This window comes from Chroicocephalus ridibundus, chromosome Z (genome assembly GCF_963924245.1).
Source record: "Chroicocephalus ridibundus chromosome Z, bChrRid1.1, whole genome shotgun sequence".
NCBI classification, from domain to species: Eukaryota; Metazoa; Chordata; class Aves; order Charadriiformes; family Laridae; genus Chroicocephalus; species Chroicocephalus ridibundus.
Genome location: NC_086316.1, coordinates 41,264,693 through 41,289,458, shown reverse-complemented (window position 1 = coordinate 41,289,458; position 24,766 = coordinate 41,264,693). Strand labels below are relative to the sequence as shown.

The 24,766-nt window shown below is 35.0% G+C and overlaps 1 protein-coding gene across 9 annotated transcripts in view; it reads left to right on the top strand.

Annotated features, from left to right (window-relative positions):
- Nucleotides 1-24,766, top strand: part of ERCC6L2 (ERCC excision repair 6 like 2) — a 58,568-nt gene that overhangs the window by 18,747 nt on the left and 15,055 nt on the right. For 5 of the 9 annotated variants that reach the window (XR_010069047.1, XM_063319961.1, XM_063319960.1 and 2 more), the window contains 8 exons: nucleotides 4,535-4,606; nucleotides 5,786-5,931; nucleotides 10,903-10,998; nucleotides 12,422-12,521; nucleotides 15,820-15,972; nucleotides 17,161-17,241; nucleotides 19,389-20,586; nucleotides 21,243-21,397. Coding sequence is in view for 7 of the 9 variants with exons in the window: in XM_063319961.1 (XP_063176031.1) it covers nucleotides 4,535-4,606; nucleotides 5,786-5,931; nucleotides 10,903-10,998; nucleotides 12,422-12,521; nucleotides 15,820-15,972; nucleotides 17,161-17,241; nucleotides 19,389-20,586; nucleotides 21,243-21,397 (2,001 nt within the window). In the remaining 2 variants the exon portion in view is untranslated. Of the gene's footprint in view, nucleotides 1-4,534; nucleotides 4,607-5,785; nucleotides 5,932-10,902; nucleotides 10,999-12,421; nucleotides 12,522-15,819; nucleotides 15,979-16,022; nucleotides 16,163-17,160; nucleotides 17,242-19,388; nucleotides 20,587-21,242; nucleotides 21,398-21,510; nucleotides 22,473-24,766 lie in introns of those variants that run through there. The other 4 variants (XM_063319962.1, XR_010069048.1, XM_063319965.1 and 1 more) reach the window with 4 other exon arrangements.

Here is a 24,766-nt window from a genome sequence, read left to right as displayed (position 1 = left end):
GGTTAGAAAAACGAATCGCTGAGCTACTGGTAGATAAGTGCTAGGCCAATTTACACTCCTGCATAGATTGCCCAAATATAAGTACAATCATAGAATAGTTTGAGTTGGAAGGGAGCTTTAAAGGTCATGTAGTCTAATGCCCAAGTAGAAAGAGATGAGAAATGCATGATTAAAAATAATAAGTTAATGCCATGTTGATTACTCCTGTTGGTGTTCTTTTTAATTATGAGTGAATCATCTAATGCTCATCTTCATTCTGTCTCAGTAGAGAATTTCCTGATTGTGCTTGTTATTTAATTTTTGGTCTTTTAGCTTGTTACCAGTCTGTACCAATCGTTATTCCTGTATTTCAAGGCTTTTTTTATATAGGTTGTAGGTAATTGTGGGGGGGAGGAGGGAACCAACCCAAAAAACAAGACAAAAAAACCCACAAGCCCACCCCCGAAAAAAAAAAAAAAAAAAACCAAAAACCAAAGCCTAAATAAGCGTATATACTTGAGAAGAGCTTTGGTATAGAAAACTTCCTAATTTTTTTTTTTTTTTTTTTTTTTTTTTTTAGAAAAAGTGCAGCATATTCAGGGGAAACTGGTTTTAAAATCCAACCTTGTGTTTTTGAAGTAATACTTGTATTGAAAAAATACTTCATTATGTTGCTATACTTCTTTCACAGAACACTTTATTATTCTGACCTTTGAAAAAGTCACATCAGACACTACACTGCAGTAGTAGTAGGCAAAGGTACAAAGCAATGTGGACCTTACTTTCCTCCAGTGTACGAAGCTATGATCTGGTATTATTAGGAAGGGTTCTGCTTGTTTGGTTTGGGTTTTTTATTTTATGAATTATAGAATAGAAGCATTTTCAAATGTTGCATTTCTGACAGCCTGGTAGACTTACAGAATATTTTTCCACTGTTGATGACCTCTGGTTTTGTATATGTGATGCTTTATTTTAGAAATCCATAGTGTCCATTGCAAACTGGATAGGATTTATTTAAGAATTATGGAAAGAATTACTTACTTTGAGTGAAATTGATCTGCTTTTTTGTTTCAGGGGAACTTGAATTTTGTGTCAGTTCCTGAAATACATCTTAGTAGAAACAGAATATTCTGAACTGTGTGGTGATACCTCTGTGCCTGGAAGGAGCAGTTTTATGTAATAGGCCAAGTAGCCATCACTGAAAAATAAGGTGGCTTTTGAGTCCATTAAATTTGACTTTAGAATAGTTATGATGCCAAAAATCGGTTCGTATGTGTCTGGTATTGTGGTGGCTTTTTTTTTTTTTTTTTTTTTGCTGCTGCCGACTGCATTGGAGGTTTGTGTTGTGAGAAAGGATTGTCTAGCTCTTGTTTTCTATTCTGAATTTTAAAACAGAAGCTGTTTGGGATGATTTTGATTTTTATGCACTAGAATCAAAGTCATTCAGAAGGTCTTCCATTTAGAATGTCCTCTTACCATCAGAAAGTAACCAGAGGAGAGTCATCAGATACTAGAATATGTATTTTTATATTTTTAAAGTTCATTTGGAAACAAATGAAACAAATTATAATAAAATGTTTTTAATACTCTTGTCCTGCTGTGATAGTTTACATTTTCTAGAAATAAATTCTAAAAACTAGTTGAAATAATTTTGTATCTTTAATCTGGTAGTATAGGCTGAATAGGTATTATTTAGTCCTTTAAATTAAAATTTTGTACAGGCTACCCAGAAATTTTGGCACAAGTAACTATTCTTTTGTAGATTAGCATGTTTGCAGAGGAAAAGTTTGTGGCATTTATTTTAAATGTATTCAGGGCAGGGGAAAGGCTGGGTTTGTCGATGAAGTTCATTAGCTAAGCAGTTGTAACTGTCTTGAAGGGTTGAAAAGGTTAACCTGTCTGCTAAAATACCTTCTGTTCTCTCACCAATCAAAGATAAAACACATAGGGGAGCATAGATTTTTGTACTGTGGAGCAAGACAACTGCCGCCAGTAAAACTAGAATTGCTTGAATGGAAGTGTAAGAGTGTGCCATACTGGTGTTTGTGTCTTACATTGTGTTGTGGCTGCAGTCATCTCTACATGTTTTGCAAGATGTAGGATTTAACAACATGCCGCTCCAGGGTTGCTGTTCGAATTTAAGATTATAACAAGAGCGTGGAAAAAACGGTCTCTATAACTCAAAGGTACACATATAAGCATTCATAGTATACCTACAACTCATACATCCTCATTATGGTGGGAGGTGGGTAATAACACAGTGATGTGATCTTAAGTTCAGCTATTTTTTGTGGAGTTATTGCTTCATTTTCAATCATACTGCAGAACATACAGTTTTCAGAAGACTTTGCTTGTACTTTACATTGCAAGGTGGATTTCATACCTAGATTTTAAACTTGAAATAGTTAAATACGTGAGAATTGAAGTGGAAGGAGTGTATTGCCTTGTTTGGAAACCACCTTTTTCTGTCATGAAGTAAGAAAGTGGGGACCTGCAAAGTGTGAGGACAAGTGATTCCATTGCTTTTTAAACACAAGATTGAAGACTGCTCACACGGAAATATCAGGGACTGCTTGGAAATGAATTAAGAAAAATGAGGGTATTTTTAAAAGCCTGCACTAATTCTCATTACTATTTTGTCTAATTATTTCTACGGTTTTGTTAAAATTCTGGCTCAGAGAGAATCTATATGCTTTCTAAGTGAAAAGGGATATTAAATGTCCCGGCACTTGAAATAAGTTTTTTTTTTTAAACTATGTGTATAATATTTCCACAGACATCCATTTGTGGTGCTTTGGAATACTGTTCTTAATTAGTATAAATCTTCTAGGAATAACGATATTGGATTAATTTATTTATTTTGCCTGGCATATTATCACTATTTCAGTAGGAAAATGGAAGGCTATTGGAGCACCTTGCAAATAATAGTAACTTACACTATGAAACATAACCCTAACCCAGGCAAGCATGGTTTTGAAGGCTTAAAAACACTCTGGGCTTGCTTGGACATCTGTATACAAACAAGGTATACTCAGATGTGAGAGGTAAAATTTCATCACAGTCAAACAACTCACAATCTGTAGTAATGGGGAGATAGGCATTCAAATCCATGTGAACTCTTACATGTTACTGTTGCTTGAGTATGATCAAGTATTTCTTCTTCAGACTAACAACTTTCAGGATAATACTCTGGTGTGCAAGCATAGAATTTATTTCTCCTTGATGCAAAACCATTCATTACTTTCCCCTGTTCATCAGAGCTGTTCTTTACTCTAGAATACCTAAAATGCCAATGGGCATGACATTGGTCTGTTTTATTTAAACAGACTGGGTGGATTTATTTGTGTGTTTTCCTATAGGAAATTCATTATTTGACCTATACTTTACTGTGATAACAACAACAATAATACAGTAGCCAGATTCCTCCTACTTGAAGAGCATGTCACTGTTTTTCTTCTATTTCTTAATATGGCTAAATGAAATGCAAATACAAGTAAATTAGATGTTGCTTAATAACCTGATTTGGATTTTTTCGCAATAAAATACTGGTTTATATGTTGTTGTACAATGAAACTAGGCAAAATTTACCTTGTTTGTACCTTGTTTTCACTTGTAACTGGCTGGCTAATAGGTACAAAAGGGCTTATAAGTGATGTAGAATTACTGTTTTATATTCTAGGTATTATCCATAACTGTAAACTTCATTTAAGCATTCCTCATTATTCGGTTGTCAAAGATTTGTTAGGCTTTTAGTGAAATCAGTGTCGATTAACCGTTTATGTATTTATCACTGAATAAATACATTTTTAAAATATTTATTGCCGAGTGGGAGAAAGCTACAGACATGGTACAGAAAATTCCTCTTTCCCCTTTGTGCGTTGCTTCTGCGCAGTACTCTGGAGCTGCCATTGCCAGATGTGGACATGCTTCTTTTGAAAATAACAGTATTACTATTATACACAAGGCTCTGGATTACTTGCTTCCCCACCAGAAGAACATTGTGTGTGGGCGGATTATTGGCATTTCAAGGTCTGTGCAGAGGCTGGGAAGCTGGTTCCTACTGTAAACAGAGCAACTGATGAGAGTGGGAGTGGGGAGGGGCGTACGTCTCACTGATTATTTTAAGAAGACAAGTTCCAAGAAGTTCTGAACTCACATGTAGTACAGAAAACTTAAACAGACTTGGCTGTTTTCAGGGGAATTGGGTGCATTTCCTGAATGTAAATTCACAAGCTGAGCTAGCATATGGGATAGGATACATTTTTGTTGCAATCTGTGCACTGACACAAGTAGCTTCTGAATTTACCTGTTAGTAGTACGATTGCCTTGTTATAGCAGGATTTCCATGTAGATGACTGAAAAATGCATTGGTCTGGCATCTCCATTACCTTTGGCACATTTATTATGTTCATAGTGTTTTTTCTTATTGCCTCTGTTTGGCTTTGCAAACAATTAATTACAGTGTAGCTTGTTTAAAGGCTGAAAACACAAGTAAGTTTATGTGAGAGGACCTGTAGATAAAATCTCTTATTTTGTGTTCTGTGGTTCATTACAGGTCCTTCAGCAGCTTTTAAATCACTTCAGAAAAAACAAAGATAAAGTTCTTCTTTTCTCCTTTTCCACAAAGGTAAGCTCCATGTGATTTTTATTAGTTAACTGCAGCAGTAGATTCTGAAGCTTGAAGCACTGAGGTGACGGCTGCCAACCACACTTCTTTTCTCTCTATACTATAGGAAATGATAAGGACAATGTGCTATATTCCAGAAGCATGTTGAAACCTTATGTTGTCTCATGATAAAAATTGTGATGGTAAAACAAATATAACACTCTGCTGCCTTCCTTAGAGTTTTTTAAAGTTGTTGTATTACTTCAACTGTAGATAGCTCATACTGAGTGCTGTTGTGTCTTGAGTTAGAGCAGTGTCATGGCAAAATACAACTTTTGTGTTAGCACTGAAAGTAGTTAAATTTCCTCTGTTCTACTGGCTTTTGACCATCACCAGTGATGAAACTTCAACCTTGAGACTTGTTACACCAGGTGATTTGAACTGAAAAGAGTGTTTAATTGGAGCAAGAGGTGTGTGCACACTTCACTTTTAAGGGACTTGCGCCTTGATTTTCATGTTAGGGAATAAGGTGTTTCCTGAAATGGTGCAAATGGAATATGGTTTTATTCACTTAAATATTCTTAATGATAGCATTAAAAAGTATTAAAAAATAATAGTGTGAATGACAGTTCAGAATCTTAAATATTTAATAATTTTCTGCCTTTAAGGCAGACTGCAAGTTTAATATTTAGATATAGTAGTAAAATGTTTGTGTCTTAGGCTTTGCTTCATGGTCTTTAAGACCAGACTGACTGATAGTTACTGCATTCTCTTTCACTCTGTCCCTTTGAACTCTGGCTACACACACACCACCCTGTTCTCTGTGCTGCCTCTGGTGCATGTTTACCATACTTCCAGTCATTGTAACTTCCTAAGATGGTAGAAAACAATTTAAGTTGCCTCCCTGCTTATCAGGTTGAACTGACTCATCATCGTTTAGCAGTGTGACAGGCAACCAGGGTTAGGGGATTGAGTGAGTCCGCAGCAGACCAACATTAATCACCTCGAGTGCTGTAGAATCACAGCTAAAGACTGCCAAGGACGTTGATATCAAAATGGGGAAGATTCACTCTTACTTTCAATGCTTGGTCTATTGAAAATATATTTGAGAAGCATGGCTTCTGAGATTATTTAAATTTAATTTAAGTTTAATTTAAAAAATAATAGTAAGCACTTAATCTCTTTTATTTTTCCACCCAGTTGCTAGATGTGCTGGAACAATACTGTATGGCATCTGGGCTAGATTACCGAAGACTTGATGGAAATACAAAATCAGAAGATAGGATCAGAATTGTAAGAGAGTTCAACAGCATTCAAGAAATTAACATATGTCTAGTATCTACAATGTAAGAAAATTTAACTTGTCTTTTTCACTCTGCCTTTCTAATGTTTACTTGATGACCTTGCCAGGGATTACTTTTTTGAGAAAGTGTAAACATAGACACATTGCTGTGGACTGAAGCTTCTTAAAATATCAGAAGACTTCCTCTCTTCCCCTCTCCTCTGCTTTATGAGGAGTGCTAAGATCTGAAACACGCAGGTCTTCTGAATCCTAGTTTTAAACTGCCACTTGCTGTAGGAGTGAGAAAACTTGAAATGCTATATTGAACTGAAAAATTATTTCTTAAAGTTACTGTAATTTATTAACCACATTAGTTAATGTGTGTCTATTTAAAATGCTTCAAACAATCCTTGTCTCTTAAAAATCTATTTGCCTATGAGATATGCTTATCAATTTATGATGAATAGTGAATTCTTTTGAAGTAGAGCAATATGTTCAAATGAAATGAATGAAAATATGGTAACCCTTCCCCTTCCCCTATTACTTCCCCTTCCCCTGTTACTTCCGTGTTTCATCTTGGATGAAGTTTGTTGCCAGGCAAGGACAGAACGCAAATAAAGAGAAACTTCAATCTTCCTACCCAGCAGGCAACTCAGCGAAACTCTATGAAACATGGAAATTTACTGTTCTTGCCTATACGGTCACCTTGGTCCTTCTTTACTGATAGCGCACCTGTTGGAGTTAGATAGGAGGATCCACACTACCTCTGTTTAATTAGAAGTTAGTTGAAATCTTAAGGACCGTTACATGTTCATGTCAGAACTGTCTTCATATACTCTCTGGTGCATGTGGGAAGAGATGAGTTCTGTTGGTCATGCACATTTGTTTGTAATCTCTGTCAAATGTGGAATCTGGCCGTCAGCTTCCCTAAGACCTTCATGGGTCCCTATTCTTTATCCCTGAAGACCACAGGGAATTACTGCATCTGCAGCATTAGGAAAGACTCTAGTTTGTGTTTCTGTTGGTGTAGTTTAGTTGTGTAATTATAATCTTTTCAGTTCTTTCCATTAATTTACACAGAAATAAAAATGAAGGTCAGTTAAACAGAGATGGACTTTTTCCTTTCTGCTATTCGAGCTTGTGAATACAGTATTTGGTCAGCTTTCCATGCCTGCTGGTGGTGCTTGAGATGAGAGTCTTGATTCTCCTGTTCGTTCTTAGACTTTTTCGTCTTACTGAATAAAAGGAATGAAAAAACAGTGATGGAATTGCAGTCACCAGTGTTTACTAAGAAAAACAGAAGGTGCAGTTCTTTGTGTAGTTTATCACAGATAACAAAAAGTTAACTTTTTGCTTGCTTCATGAACAGTAATGGAAGCAGCTTTAATTTCGTAATCCTATGAAAATCAGAAAGTTATTTACCCTAGTTCTACTTTACAGGAGATTCATCCTTCCTCTTACTCAGATTCCAGGCATTAGGACTTCACAGCATATTCCTTATTTCTCAACACGTAGTAAGCTGACAGAATTGGGTCATACACTTCTGTCTTCTGTACTTTATTGCAAAGTTTTTGGCTGACTGTTTTGTTTAGTCAACTTGTACGCGTCCTGAATGTCCCATTGCTCAAAGAGCCAAATGTTGATTTTCACTGAAAATAATTGCACAGTCTTTTGGCTGCAAAAATGCATTCTGCAAAGGATGAATTCCCTGCATAGTGATCTTGAGTCTGCCATTATATTCTATTGGCACAGTTAATGTGCAACTTTAAACAGGAAGCTTGAATCTATAAATTAGCAAGTTACAGTGCAGGCAGTGGTGATGACTTCACTGTTAAATGTACAATATTCCTGTTTCATATTCAATTTTTTTTTTGTACAGCAAAATGCCATTTTTGCCTGGAATTGCTTAGGTATAGCCCATAGACATTTGGAAATCCTGGATTTAATTGGTCGGTGAGTTGTTTGAGAAATGGAGCCTTAAACAATAAAGAAAAAAAAACCACCCCAAACCAAAAACCTGTCTGTCTATATCTATGTAGCTTAACCTCAAGCATTGCAGTTAGGATCAAACAGAGTCATATAGCTATCCATAATGCTTTTATGGGTATCTATGATTAATATAGCTATATAGATATATTTTATGGGTATTGAGAGAAAATAAGACTGTAAATAAGCTTATAAATTCCATCAAACCAGTAGGTATAGATTATGATTTTGGCCTTGAGCTTTATGGGAAAATAGGTATACGTTTGTTGGAACTTCTAGTGCTCACGAAGTAAAATCTATTTCAGAATACTTCAGTACTGTGCTGATGTTGCTGAGAAAATATATGATTATTTGAAAGAAAGGAAGGGGATTTTTGGTCATGCTTAGAAACATTAAAATAATTGCTAGAGTTGCTATAACTTGGTAGGAGAATATCAGAGTTTGCAACTCCATTGATGCTGCTTAGCCTGAAGGAGGAGAACTGCATATGTGTAATACTGAAGTCTACGCAGTCCTGTTCCATTGCAGTGTTCTGAAAGAAATAAGAGTAGCAAGTGTTACCACCTTTAAAGCTGAAGGACTATTTTTGGGGTTTTCCACTAGTCTTTTGCTAGATTAATTCCTTCAGAATAATTATAAATGAAAATCTATTTCTGCTTCTCAGTTTTCTTTATTATGTAAAGAGAAGTGCTTAAATGATGGTTAAATGATGGTTACAGAAATTTGTAGACAGTTTTTACAGTGAAAGGTTACAAGATGCATTTCCATTATACCTGCAGCATTCTCAGTTACTGTCCATTACTAGAGTGCTGTCCATTACTTTGTACTTTTTGAGGGATTCACTTGAATTCTTCAGAACTATGTTGTAAATAATTTTTAATGTGCATGTAGACGCATACTCAAAGAACTCTTAGCCACAAGGTCTCACTGAAATGGAGAACTTGCAAACTATAAAAAACTTAGCTCAGTAAAGGGAATTCCATAGTCACAGCCATCATGGACACTTTGCTAATGTGATATTGTTTTGTAGCTTCTGAACATTGTGGTATTAAGCTGTTAGTAACAGGATATAGAAACAGGCTATTTATTTGACAATTTGCAGTTTTAAATAAGATATCTTTTAAAAACTGTTGTTTGGAACTGAATCATTACAGGACATTTCATACAGGTCTCTTCATTTCAGGTGTATTATAGTAATTTGCGTGGACCATCTTGCAATAATGACTTTATCCTCTAGCTAAAATGATATTTAAAATGGAAGGTATTCTTTACAATGTACAAGTGAACTACTGCGTTCATTCTGTCCCTGAAGGATGGAGGAGCCATTTTTCTGTTTTGGAGTATCTAAATTTTTGTGGTGTACCTAAAAATATTGAAAAGTAAAATCTTCATAAAACTAAGTATCCTGTTTAGTTAATTTTCATAGTCAGTCTGTTTTACTGACGCTAAGGCTTTGCACTGAGGTTTAATTCATATTTCAGTTCCAAATATTGTAATTTTTTATGAGAAAGCATTTGGAAAAACACATTGGCTTATGTTGCAGTCAGTCTGACTGCAGTGTCAGTTTGGTAAGATGAGAGGCTGAATTCTGTCCGCACTAAAAAGAAATACCAAAATTCCAAAATACAGTAAGGTATTCTGAAAAATACAAAGATTTTTATTCAGCATTTCAAACTTTGACAGCGCTCATCCTCCGGAAACCTCCGTTAATATTGGCAGGTTCCCACATCCTCTCCCCTTCCAGATTTAACTAACCCAACACCACACCACACCTGGAAGGAAGAGGCCACAACTGTATTTACATTAACAAGGATTCCATGAAGACCAAAAGGTGGTGGCACTCCATAAGCTTTTGGTTTCTGTCTCCATTTATGCACATCCCTGTAAACTTTACCTTTCCCACTGCTTTAAACAAGCAGAATCTAAAGTAATCTATTAAAATCAGGTGTTTGGCAAATTAAATTGGATTGACTTTTTCAGTTTTGTGGTACCTCATTCAGAAAAAAACACTTGAAATTAGTGCTGTCTATGTCAATATAAAGAATTATTTTAATAGTTAATAATAATATTTGGTGTGTGCTTGTATAGGAACTTGTTTCTTTTTGTAGGAATGTTGGTTGAACCAGCTGAAAAGAATTTTCAGTATTTGCTTGTTTTGCAGCTGGATGAGAAGTGGTATTTTCCTCACTTTTGTTCCTATCAAATCATCCAACTATGCACATGCCAAACTCCAAGTAACTGAGCAGTTTTGTTAGATTCAGCAAGGTTAGCTACCTCAGGTTAAGCATATGCTCAAATTCTTTGCTGGCTTGCAGGCTTTACCCGAAAGCATAGTACAGCTGTTGAATGTTTAAAGATGTAATTGGCATCTCTTTGACTCCTTACCCCCACTGTAGACAATTTTCTTGCAGTGATTTTTTTCCTTGTAGTGACAGGTATGAGTGTTACTGATATGCAGCTGTGTGGCCAACTATGTTTTTAACAATTAACTTACATGCTGTACAAATATTTGTGATTGTTGTTAACTCTTAAAGATATGACTTACCCTGGACTATAACTGCTTTAGTGGAAGCTATATAGCATTATTGTTAAAATTATCGTCAAGATTTAGAGGAAGTAAAATTTAATGCAAACTTTTTATTTAAGCTATAGTTTTCCTGCTTCTATAATGTTAACTGGCATAAAAGTAGTTAACGAATTTTTGTATAGTTGTTGGGGGAGTTGGCCTGGGTAGGGTTCAGTGGGTATGAAATGAGGACTTTCACTATAGTAAGGTGATGGCAGTTGGTTATGACCCAGCTAGTCATACAGTTTGTAATTTTCTTGCTGCTTTGGTGAGGTGACTGCATTCTACAGCAGTGGTTATTTAAGTACTTGGTGCTTATTAACACGACTGTAACACAAAGCTGTACCCCACTATTTTCAGTATCTCTGTTGTGCTCTTTTTTATGTTGGGGAAGGGTATGCTAATATGGACCTAATACACTGAAAAAAAAATGGTTCTGTTTTTCTTACTGTCAGTTCTATATTTTCATTTTTATGTTTTTAGGGCTGGTGGACTGGGTCTCAATTTTGTTGGTGCCAATGTTGTTATACTATTTGATCCTACATGGAATCCAGCAAACGATCTTCAAGCTATTGACAGGTACACACTCAAAATACAGAACTTAATCCATGTTGTACTATTCATTTCCTTTGATCCTGTCATTTAATTGTCCAACTAAACTTTCCTAAAGGAAGACATTTTTTACATAGTTTGACTTGTCCACAAAACAGTAAGAAATGTCCAGCTAAATTATTTTTTAGCATTTGTTTTAAACCTTGAATTTTGCTACTTATTTTCCATTTTGTTTTTGTGGCAATGTGATGGTGGACTTCTTAAAAATAATTAAAAAATAAAAAAAAGAAGCCATAGTTACTGTAACTTTCATGATCTCTGCAACAAGTATATGTGCATATAGCTGGATGGCATTTTTCCTGTGTTTGTCAGGACAGAGTAGGTTGTAATTGACCCTAGTTCAAGTGATGTTTTGAATTCCAGAATCCTTAAAGAAAAACATTTATGTTCTTTTCTGCTTCACCCTTGTGGAGATCATTGTCTTTTCAGCACTCACCCCATCTCTGATATTATGCTATTGGAGAACTTCCAGGAATATGGATCTCTCTTTGAAGGCTTTTTGATCATAGGATGTTTCCTTAGGAATTCAGGACAGACTTTTGAATAGCTGAAGTAAATAATATTGTAAGCCTTCAAAATTCAGTCGATTTATATATTATCATGAGCAGAAATAAACTTGTTTCTCTTGTCCCATCCAATTACACAATTCCATAATGCCATTTTAAGGGTCTTTCTGACCTCTAAGAGGGGTTTATGTGCACCTGTTCTAGAGGAATATGTATAACAGAAATGTGTATTGTTGAAAGGGACTGTCTTTAAAGAATCCTTGTAAGACCACGTTTCTATAAATTGATTCACCCTCTCTTGAATTTTCAGACTATGATCTCTTAGAAGCCTTGGAACTTGTCATTTAGATAGAATACTGCCTGTTTGTTAGCTGTTCTTAGTATGTTGTAACTTGCAAGGTGCTTTATAAAGTTAAGAAAGAATACACTACATGAAGTAATCCATGATCTAACTCCTGTATAATGCAATTAGGAGAATATCTTGTGCAAGAGCAGATGGGGGAAGGAGGGGGGGGCTGGGGGGGTGCAAAACAACAGGGAAAACATAGTGGAATATGGATTTTCGAGAGACGGGAGACAGGCCTTGAGATTAAAATTGAAGAGAAAGTTTTTTCAACTAGATAGGCCTGGGAAGAAACTTAGAATACTAAGGGTAAAGGAAAAGGGAATGAAATACTGAGGAAAATTTTGAAAAGTGGGGAGGAAAAACAAATAAACAAACAAAAAACCCCAAACCAAAACCCAACCAACTCATAAATGATTTAGAGTACTCCTGCTTTATTGGATTGCTTTTGTTTATTTATTTATTTTACTACCCCAAAGAGTGCACTGGTTTTCTTTAACTGATTAAAAATATGGTTTTTAATATTCCACTGTCCTTGCAGAGCTTATAGGATTGGCCAATACAAAGATGTTAAAGTGTTTAGATTGATATCCTTGGGAACTGTGGAGGAGATGATGTACTTGCGACAAGTTTATAAACAGGTAAAGTTCACGAACTGTTTAAATTGGGAGCTCTTTTTAAGTGTTTCCATTACTGAAGGCTCAGCTAGCCTATAGCAAGATTGTAGTTTACCTTGGGTTTATGATATATGCTGTTACCTAAACTTATTTAGGGGAGGTGTATTACTTAGCAATTGTCAAAGAACAAAAAAGAATTAAAATTGTATTCAAGTTATTCTGTAACTTTTGACACCTTAATTGTGCAATATACATTAATCAGGTTATACAGAGAATAGAAGTATTTTATTTAAAAATTCATAAAATATATCTGCTAAAGTTGTAGATAGTATCTGCAGTGGTCTGTTTCGGGCAGCTTTTTCTTTTTGTAAGGTTGGAGAAGGAGAGCAAAAATATTGCTGGTGCTATAGAAGAAAAGCAAGATGACAGTGGTTCTTTCCTGCCTTTGAAAACTTGCTTATAAAAGGAGAGGGGAAACAGCTTGTAGTTGGTGCTGTTATGAAGATAAGAAGTGTTGTTGTCTGCCAGAATATTCAGCCTGAAACAGTTGCTCTCTCTAAATTTTGCTACTTGCATTGATAGGTTTAAAGACCTAAGAGTACTAAAAACAAAGTGTGTGGTTTGAGGAACACGTCATCTAGCAGCTGTTTCCTAATGAGATCAGAATTAAAACAAAAAATAATCAAACTCAAACGTGAACAACAAAGAGCAGGCTGCAGAATAAAAAACTAGATGAAATATGAGCATGTTTTTCTCAATAAAAATTACTAGTTAAGAATTAAGATGATTGGCTTTAAGTTAAGGTACTGACATTGTAGGCTTGTAAACTTGGAGAAAGGAAGAAAATCAGTGAGATACAGTTGTCCTGAAGAATGCATTGCATAGAAAAGGCAAAGTAGGTCACCTAAGCGGGCAAATGATACCATGTATTAAATAAAGATTTATGAAATTTGATTAATTAACCTCAGAATTTCAATTTTTGGCCATAAATAGGAAAAATTTGGTATTGAGTCTTCAAGGACAAGCACCCTCCTGTAGCTGGGTCGTTTACAAGGAGGAGGTTGGAGGCTGAATGAGTAGGAAATGCAGTAGTAAACAGATTTTAATTATCCTCATTCTTATTTGTCACTTACTTAAACCTGTATAAAGTTCTAAGATCAAGTATTTAGACACAGAATCTGATTTCACAGAGTAGATAGTCAGAAACTCCACAGCTGGAAGATCAAATCTTGAGCTGCTCTCAGTAATGTGTATAGCCAGCTTTAAAATATCACTTTCAAAAGTGTCACAGTTGTACTTTACCTGACTTAAATTCAGTGTTTTGTAGAAGGCAAAAAAAAATAGAGTTCTGTTTAATTTTGACAAAATTATCTAAATAAAAAAGAGGAAACTTGTTAAAAAGAAATTAAAAGTAGTAGGTGAGGGGCTGATGTGCTCACAGGTAATTGTGCAATTTTCAGAGACTCTGTATCAGAAGCTCAGAATGAAGAAGACATTGTATTAATAGTTAAATCATATAGTAATGAGTTGAGTTCAATATAAGACACAGTAAGTCCAAAAACTACTTTTGAGGGACAGTGGTCTAAAAACATAAAAGCTAATAATTTATTTTTCGAACACATCAGGAGCAGGAGTTGTATTGCTCTATGGCCATTACTTTATCAAAGTTTAAAGGAGTGTTCATTGCAAAAAAACCCCACTTGATTTGTTCTTTATATCCACATTCATGGAAAAACTTAGAAAGCATACTGTTCCAAAGTTTCTCTTCTGTGAAGTACTTTTGTGGATTCATTTCAACAGCAAGTATCAGTAGGAGAAATCTCAAGGCTAACAAAATTATCAGTAGCAGATTACAACCAACTATATTCACTAAAATCCTGAAGGAGCGAGTCATGCTTCACAGAGGTCTTTGGAGTTGGTGATCTTGTAGATAAAGGAGACCTGGGTGACATTGTCATTTGGATTTCCAAAAGGCATGTATAAAACTTCTTGAAAGGCTCTTGTTTTGGTGGTTTTTTTTCCAAGTTGACTTGTGTTTTTTCAAGTCAAATAAGAAGCAATAAACAGAGTAATTGTAAGTCTGGCATTATTTTATTTTTTTTGTCAATGCTTGTATTTCATTCCCTGCTATTGACACTGGAGCACAGTTAGGAAATTTTCAGTAAGTTGTGAAGAACTATCTGCTGTTGAAAATTCAGAAACCATGAGTATACGTGTGCGTGTGTGGCTTTTGGTGAACTATACAAATGTGCTATCAGAGGTAAATGTTGTCATCTGTCCTTTTCATTAAATGAATTTATGTGAAAATGCTTTATCATGTTTGCAGTGTATTCTTACTGAGGGATCTATTTGCTTTCAAAATTGCTGAATTTCTTCTATTGGTGGTGTTTGGTTGTATGACCTACCCATATGTGATTGAAAAGTCTGATATAAATAAATATGAAATCTGACATAATAGAAAATGGAATAAGTTATATTTGTATCCTAAAGTATACTTTTGTAAATACCAAGCATAATTCAAGAGAGAGTAAATTGTGTTTAGCTAAAGTTTAATTAGAATTTGACTGTATAGTTACTGGCCTACATAATTCAAGAGATGTGCTGTCTAGGAAAGTACCTGTTCAGTGATGGAACTATAAGTGAGTAGTGAAGAACTACCAACTGTTCAGAAACAGTTACAAAAAATATAACAGGTCTGGCATCCATAAAAACATGTTTTTGACATTCTTCCACTTAAAGTCAAATATACCAATTATGTAAGTATTGAAACTTTGCAGTCATTAGAATGCAGCTAAACCTGCCTGTCTTCAAAAATGTTTTCATTCTGCCTGACAAACTATTTACTTGTCTTTCCTTTTCACCTGGAAGATTTTTAAGTCACTTCTGTTCAATCTATTTAGCAAGAGTGCATGATAATTAAAATATTCAGAGATAGTAAAAGTAATCTTGTGGCTTTCATGTATTCCTTACCAAGTAAGCATGCAATGCAGATGACTATGAAAACATAGTAAGAATTAATATTGAGGAAAGATGAGCAGTCAAATATAGAAAAGTAGAGTGTGTAGTGGGTGTCTGAAATTGGACAACAATGAAATAAAAGACTTGAAATATTTTTATTCTTTCATTCAGTAAAACCAAGCAGGTTCCTATTATACTGCAATCTATTATACCAACATCTGCCAGGGAAATTAAAACAAAATACTCTCCCTTAGGAATTTCTGCCTGCTCCAACTAAAGCTGTGTATATAATGTGGACGCCAGGAAATTCTGACATATTGATGGAGCAAACACTTCTGAAATCTCTTGTGTTGTTCTGTTTTAGCAACTTCACTGTGCGGTGGTTGGAAGTGAAAATGCCAAGCGGTATTTTGAGGCAGTGCAAGGATCAAAGGAACACCAAGGAGAGCTTTTTGGAATCCATAACCTTTTCAAACTTAGGACTCATGGGTCCTGCCTTACCAAAGACATCCTGGAGGTGTGAAGTCCTACCCTTTTACTTCTGGATATTAGTTTTACTTTTTTTTTTTTTTTTCTTTCCTCATGAGATATTTCCATTCAAAATTATGACAAAATACTTTATAAAACGGAGAAACTTAAACAGTACCTGTCTATGCAGTGCCTTAAATGAAATAGGCAGGCTAATTTCTTGCTCCGATGTGGACCAGGTATGTTTCCTTAAATCAAACAAAAAAATGGACGAAGTTCGGATTATAATTTCCAAAAGATTGCTAATATATTTCTTTTCTGAATAAAAATGCTGTAACTTATTATTGTGGTGCTTTCACAATAAGTCAACTTTGTGCACAAATACCTTTTATTCATCATGCTCAGTAGCACAGAGTGACTTTTTTAAGCCATAATTCTTATCATAAAAATATTTTTTATGATTGTAGTAACCTTTGAATAGTACATTTTGAGCTGGCAAAAAATGTTTAATAAAGTATTTTTTATCATGCTAGATTTAAAAATGTTACAAGGTGGAAGTAAGTAACTGAGGCTTCTTATTTTAAGATTCATTTCTTGGTTACTATAAAAAGACTGTTGGCGCAATTCCAAAGCATATAGTGCACACTGGTTTTAAGTATGTGGAGTATTTTTCTATCCAGCATGTTTGCTGCAGCTAATTTGCGTCTCGGAGTTTATTGCAGCTTTGTTCTAGGTTTTTTCCATCCTTCCCTTTATGTTGTTATTCTGCCTATACTAGGAAGAGGCTGGGGAATGTGATATAGCAGTATAGAGGCAGCATAGCCAAAAGAATGATGTGGTGTAAAAACACATACTTTGGGGATATCAAGCTCAAAAGTTCTCTAAATTAAATCTAAATTAGAACATGGCATGTAATATGGACATTGTAGCAGGTATTCTGTTTTGGAAAAAAGTTAAATTAAAACAGTGTTATGCATAAGATCCTCCCAATTTATGCAGTATGTTACTTTTCCTGCAGGTTATAGGTTACATCAAAGAGCAGTAAGTGTCAAAATGTAAATCTGAGTCTGGACTTTGCTGATTGTACTTCTGATGCTTGTATCTCTGTAGGACAAAAAAACCCAAACAAACAAACAAAAAAAACCACAAAACCACCACCTGTTTATTTTTCCTGGGCTTGCCTTTTTCTAACTTGAACAGACATAGTTTTTATTCTATATCTTCTTGATTGTTTTAGAGGGAAGGGCGAGTAGAAGCAGGAGTCATGACAGCAACTACATGGCTAAAGGAAGAGACTCCTCCACGCAGCTCAGAAGAGGTGAGGTGTCTTTGTGGACTACAAACCAGAGGGACAAGCAGGCAGTCCCTCTAGTTCCTGATACTACAGTGGCAAATGTGGACAATATGATGTTAGGCTGGTGATGCTAGATTTCACTTGCTATCTTTTATTGTCTACTTGCCCTTGCTTTTTCATATTGTGAAGCACTATCTAATGACATGCTATCTGTATTTAAAATGGAATATTCTGAACATCTGGTAATAGGGTATTCTATGACCTTTACAGCACTTTGATATCCTCAGAATGAAGATTTTACTCAACATGCTGTTATTACAGAATGATATTGTTCACTAAAGGAGCTGGGCATGTTTAGCTTGGAGAAGAGGAAGCTGAGGGGAGACCTCATTGCCCTCTACAACTACCTGAAAGGAGGTTGTAGAGAGGTGGGTGTTGGCCTCTTCTCCCAGGTGAATAATGACAGGACCAGAGGAAATGCTCTGAAGCTGCGGCAGGGGAGGTTTAGATTAGATATTAGGAAGAATTACTTTACTGAAAGAGTGTTCAGGCACTGGAACAGGCTGCCCAGGGAGGTGGTTGAGTCACCATCCCTAGAGGTGTTTAAGAAACGTCTAGATTTGGCACTTCAGAGCATGCTCTAGTGGCAGAGATTGTAGGGTTTGGTTTTTTTGGTTGTTTTTTTTGTGTGTGTGTGTATGGTTGGACTTGATGATCTCAAAGGTCCTTTCCAACCATGAAGATTCTATGATTCTATGATTGCTCTGTAGTGTCTTAAGAGTGACAGCCTTATGATATGACATAGCATGACATGATATAATATGATATGACAGCCCTCTGATCAAGGGGTCAGTTGAGAATCTAATACCTACTGTTTAGAAGATTTTGGATAGGGAATTATGGAAAGGAGTCCAATTGGTTTAGAGGATTGAAAGCTTGCTTCAGGTTTTGTAGATCTTGTGGAAGACATGGCCTATTTAGTTGATGTAATCAGACAGCGATTCCCACCAAACCAGTGATCTGTTCAATGCTGGCCTTTTCTTTTTTATTTTTTTAATAATATATCTAATAATTTCGTTACAGAACAAGACTTTTTTTCATGTAAAGGCTTGTTTTAATGGGAGCATTTTTATGCATATTTTTGAATGAACACTGGGTGGTTTGGATGATTTGGGAAACACTTAGGTCTGCAATATGGCCTCTGAGTGTGGAAAATATCATCAGATTAGATCACACTGAATGGTACTGAAAATTAACTAGTGTCTCTTATGTTTTTTGGAGATTTCTATGGGTAAATGTCTGTATTAATTTAAATCAGTATGCTTTCACATTGATGCTAATGCATCACTTTATGGTCATGATCTCACAGTAGATTTGGTGACAAACAGTAACTTTTTTAGCTTGTGTTAAATGCTTTCTGATAAGCAGGGTGATATCAAGTTTAATATATTAATTTTAAAACTTCGTGTAATATTTACCCTTCTGACTTTTCACTTACATATTGTCATAATTCTTCTCAGTAGTACACAGTTTTGGAGTTATATTTCGGAATTCTGTAGCTTAAAGATGTTTTAATGTTGCCTGGAGGTAATTTTTGTTTGATTACAGTAGGCCTCAACTAATTTCAAGAGCAGAATGTTATGTACTCATAGCGCTTTTAAGCTATGTTAGCCCCCATATACGAGGAGGCTGACTGTTCCCGAGAGATTTGTTTGTTTTTTTTTTTTTTTAATGAATGCCATTACACCCTATTAAGGTTTGAATCATGAAGTCACTTTTCAAACTACCTTGGAAAGATGAAAAGTTGCAACAAGATCAGTATAAACTAGAAAACTATGGGTGTGGATTGTGAAGACATAGGTTGTTTTAGCAGTGTGCAGCATATATAGTCTCAAATATATTTTTGGTTCTTTTCATTGTTCTAAATGATTCTAAATGATATAGAACAAGTTTCACTGTTCTAAAAATTTTGTTCTGCCAAAGCGTTTCCTAGAATTTCACTGTATTATTTGTTTTGTATTTGCTTTCCATTTGTGTATTGTAATGCTACTTTGTATATTTTTTGATTGAGTAACATAGCGAAAATCCACTTCTTTACACTGCTTTGGAATTAGGTGTGTTCCATATATTATGTTTTAAATAGCTTTACTGTAAATTACTTTCATTTTTAGTATGAACAACTAGACTGTAAAGAAGATGGAGACTCTGGAAGCATTCAAGCACAATTAAAGAGAGAAGAATTGGATTTTTGTGATGACTTTAGTGATGATGATATTCTGGAAACTTCTGTGAAAAAATCTGACAAAAGGAAGCCCTGCAATGCAAATAATTCAATGGTAACAAAAGGACAGCTTTCCTTAATGCAGTGTGGATTCTCTAAATTGTTGCAGAGAGAAATTGAAACTACCAAAGAAGAGTATAATAATTCTAACTCTCATAATTCAAATTCTGATGATCGGACTATAAGAATAAATGTAAATAGCAAGCATAGTGATTTTCAGAAATGTCAAAGCCATGTGCGTGTTTTGGACCATGGTAAAGCTGCTCAGTTACCAGATGGAACTGATAAAAAAGATAAGCGTAGTACAGACGGGCTTGGTTTACCGGGCTCTGAGGAGGAAGGGGACAGAGAAAGTGAGGATCAATACATTTCAAAGCAAAGTGATGTAGCCATTGAAACTGAATGGAGTTCTGAAGAGAATGATGATGTCATCTTTCCTACCCAAGTTCCAGCACACCAGCAACCACTGCTTACTAAAAAAGTTGGAATTTACATGTCAGCATCTGAAAATTGTGAAGTGTTAGCAAAAGAAAAAGGTGGGTTAGTATTTAAGGCAGAGAGTAGGCAACATGGATTCCATAATACTGAGTCAAATTTCAGCAAAGTCATGTCTTTTGAAGACATCAAGAACAGCACAAGAGATTTGAAAGGGGCAAGCGATGTAAGTGATGAGTCTGATGATATTGAAATTTCTCATAATTCTGAATCAAGAAAGCTAAGAACTTTCAGCTTTCTGAAATGTAAAGAAAGAACCACCCGTAACAATGGATTAGGTAGCTTCTCCAAATCTCTGCTACAATCAAAGAAGCCCAATAGAAAAGAAAAGGAAAGTGATTCTCAGAATATAGATGAATTTTCATCCTCTGAAGATAACTTGCCAGCTGAGAAAATCCATGCCAGAAAGCAAAGCTATAAGCATAAAAGACAGAGCGGCAGAGTTCAGTTTGGGTCTAAAATGCTTCAACCTATTCAAGATACCTCGGTTGTACAAATGGAGTCTAGCAATTGTGCTGTGCATAGAACTTCTGCAAGTAAAACTGAATTTGAACATCAAGAGCAAAAAGTGGAATCAATGGACAGATATTTAGGTAAGTAGTAATTTAATTCCTTTGATTTTATTTCAACTATCATTCAACTGTCATTGTTGGCAGGTTAATTTCTTCCTGCTTATACATGTTTTTGTTACAAGATACTAATAAATGCTGTGCTAAATTATTTAGTAATGTCTTTCTGTATCTTTCTTTTTACCTATTAGCCTTACTTACTGGGAAAAGTAAGGTGATGGGTTGCTTTGTAATATTTTGTTGAACACCTGCTGTCTGACGAAAGATGCTAAGATTGGAGATTTATTAAGAATTCACAAATCTATATATTTGAACTGTAAATCTTTAGGTCTTGAAAGGGCTGGGTTTTTTAATGTATGTAAGTTTTTATTTGTGTGATTTGTGAATTTGAAATACCGTGTACAAGATGTGATTCTGTTAGAGACTTTACTTTAAATATTAATATTGTGGAAAAAACACGCTGAAATGGAAGCAGTATTGAACTGTCAGGATAAATCTGAATAAGTGTAATGATTGTTGTTCATTTCATAGAGCTGTGAAATTTCGTGCTGAGTAAAATCATAACAAATTTTACAAATTTAATGTAAAACTTTTTTAAAATTACAGTATCCTTCTTCAGTGCTACTGTGTATCTTTCATGATTTTGGAATAAGTCTTTGATTTTTCTCCTACTATATCAGATGGTGTTCAAGAAGTGGCATATATTCATTCAAATCAGAATGTGGTTGGATCCAGCAAGGCTGAGAATCACTTGAGCCGGTGGGCAGTGCGAGATGTATTTGAGTTGAAGCAGTTTTCCCAGCTCCCTGCTAATGTAGCAGTCTGTAGTGCCAAGGTAAAGAGAAATGTTTGGGAAATGTTGTTTTTACTGTTTTTATCCTCATTTTTCATCTTAAAAAGCTCTAACAAACTTGTTTTTCTATTAATGGCCACCATGAATGATCAAAGCCACTGAGGATGGGAGGAGGAGGCGGCTCAAATGGAGGTCTAATAAATTACCTTTGTGTTTTGGTGTTGTTTTTTTTTTGTTTGGTGGGATTTTTTTGGTTTGTGGTTTTTTGTTTGTGTTTTTTTTTGTTACATTAGCCAACTCTGAAAGAGTTGGAAATTAAGCAGCAGAGCACCCTCTGTGGGATTTTTCTGATAAAAATGGTAAAATTAAAGATTGTGTGTTTGAGATCAAATTCTGTACCATGTTTTTCTGATTGAGGCTTGAAAAAACTTCAGTTTGTCCTGGATTGATTTAGCAAAAATCCAGTTGCCACAGTGCATGGTGGAATCTCTGTGGTGTATAAAGTCAAAAATAAATCAGTTTGCACGTTTTTCTTTTTTTTGGGGGGTGTGGGGGCAGATACATGCAGTTGCTATAGTGGGTTAAAGTAATGGTCATTATTGTCTATGCTTAATGTCTGAAACATAAACCTAGCGTTTACTGGAAGTGCTCATTTGCAGCAACAGATATGTTTTATGCTTTTTTATGGTCATGCATCTTAATTACATTTGGAATACATACAAATCTGGAATAAATTCAGGTACAGCTTCCAGTTTTTTGTTCTTATTACATAGTGGTTTTAATCTACTCTGATTATCTGGACACTTTGTTGTTTGCCTTGTAATAAACATTTGCTGTTTCCTAGACTGATTCTTAAGTTAAACTACAAGTATAGAATAAGTAATTAGTGAATGTGCAGTTTAGTCTTTACAAACATATGAGCAATCGCTATGAAAATTGTAGACAGAACACTATGTTGTTCTGGGGTGTTGAATATCCGCAGTGGCTAAAAGAATAAAGAATTTCTTCCAGTGTTGTCGATGTACTGTATTTAATTAAGCCATTAGCAGGGATGCCAAAGAATATTTGCACTGGGAAGATCAAACCAGGCCAACCAGTAAAAGTGAGGTCTTTTCAATTCTAACACATTTGCATTAGAATGTCCCTTATTAACAGAAAAGTTGGTCAAAAGTAATCAAGACTGCTGTAGAAACGTCCTTATTTTATGGCAATGGCAGACATCCTTACTAAAACTAAATATAAATGAAAGAAAACTTGTAAAGAGAGTACTTTCAATACACATCTGTTGATCCACGTACATTCAAAACTAGTTTGTGGGACTGATTTGTATTGTTCATGTAACTTAATTCTCATTATTTAGAGTTTGTGTGACTGCAACTATTACAAATTAACATCTCTTGATTAACTTGTCAGTCAATTTTTCTAAGGTATCTGCTTTTCACTTAGAAGCAACAGTAGTATCAATTCTCTTGTAGATTTAAGTAGGAAGAAAAGCATCAATAATTATGGAGAATGCTGCCTCTTCCTTTGCTTCCTGTTCTTTCTTTGACGTAGAGGCACTAATCTAGAAATAATCCCTAGATGGCTGCCTATTCTTAAATGTGGAGCTTTGAATTTGTGCTCAGTTTAAAAAAACAGCTGCCAGAGCTTCATGGACAACTTTGAAATATGATCTACTTAGAATGTTACTGCTACTATTTTCCTTTCTTCCTTATTTTATTTTTATTTTAAAAGGTGTTCTATGAAAAACATGATCACTGTTGCCCTTCTGGCCATCAGTCTTTGTTTGTCATTTTTCACTTATTTGCCATCAGTTTAAGCTAAGTTTAAAGTTTAATTCATCAGTTTAATTCACTGTCAGAGCAACTAATTGTGTAATAAGGAGAATGCTGATTTCAAATGAAGTTTAATAAAAAAAGTTTTTCAACAGGTTAAAGTAGCATTGTGTGTAATATTAAAAGTACAGCTGAACAGTTTAAATTTCCATCATTATTTTGGTAAATAAAATTATAGTACTAAATACTGGACTGCTGATTATAACCTGATAGTTATTGAAAGAAAAACAAAACTTTGGTCAGGTGAAATTTGTCACTAATGTTGTTTCCAGCATTGTTCTAACTGTTTCTCAGAAATCGTGTAGCTGTTCCTGTTTGCTCTGCGTATCAATGATCACATTCTTAATTACAAGCATTTTTACAGTGTACTTATATTGAAGCTTTATTTGATAGCGTCATGAAGACTCCTGATAACATTTATGTCCCTTTTTAAGCACATTTAATCAAGTTGTCTTATTTCTAAGTAGGAGTGATCAAAAAGGGATCTCTTCATTTCGTAGATAGGTCTCTTTGGGACAAAAATAAAATATCCTATGTGCAATTCAGTTCAGCTATGCCAGCTCTTTCTTCCTGCTTTGCAATTTTGTTCTGCAATTTGTCTATAATAATGCATTTCTGACTTAATGAAGTTTAAATAATTTTTTTAAGAAATGGGTAATATCTCTGGGGAAAGAATGCAAGAACACTTAAAAGCTAGCAAAGCATTCCATTGAAGTGGCTGAGTTGTAAGTTGGGAAATACAGGTTTTCCTACAAATCTTAGTTGAAGACCAAGTGAAATATTTTGCTTCCTGCTTACATAGGAATCTACAATGACAGTTGTAATTATATACATGTTATAATAAGTTAGTAGGAGAAATTAATAAATAGTAAGCAAAAGTAATCAATTAAGATAACCTTTTGTAAGAACATTGACATTTAGTTGATTTCTTGCTATTGAATAGTCATCTAACCACATTTTAGCTTCACTAAATTCCCATGAACTTTAGGTTAAGTTTTTAGTTTCGGTAGCTCATTTATGGAAATGAAGTGAATATGAGTAGCAAAATTTGCAAGCAGCAAAAATAAGTTGTTGGAATCAATGTAAAAGAAGTGTTCTTCCTGGTTTTCTAGCTGCAGTAGATAAAATGCTTATAAATTAGGTTTATTAGTCCTTCCTTTCTTTCTGAAGCATGGAGACTAATGTAGTCACTTGAGTTGCAGAAACTGCTTAAAAGTGGAGCAGACTGCAAAACCTGTGAGGTGGACTCCCTCAAAGTGAGAGAGGTTGCATGGGAAGAAGATCCTTGAGAGCCAAGGTAGAAGGGTTGGGAGGCAGGGAGTTTTGTTCCTGAAAGTAGAACGTCAAGGTATGTAGAACATCTTATTTAAGAACATAAGTAACTAACAAGTACGTAACCTTAGATTTAAGTTGGTTATAAAAAGTGTAAGATTTGAACTTTAGGATAAGAAAATATCTTCTTGATGATAGTCTTTTTCCTTAATTTGACTTCAGAATGTCTATGTTAGATCTGTACTGTTACACTAATGTAATTCACAGTCAGATCTCACTTAACCTTTTAAATTGTAGGTTTCAA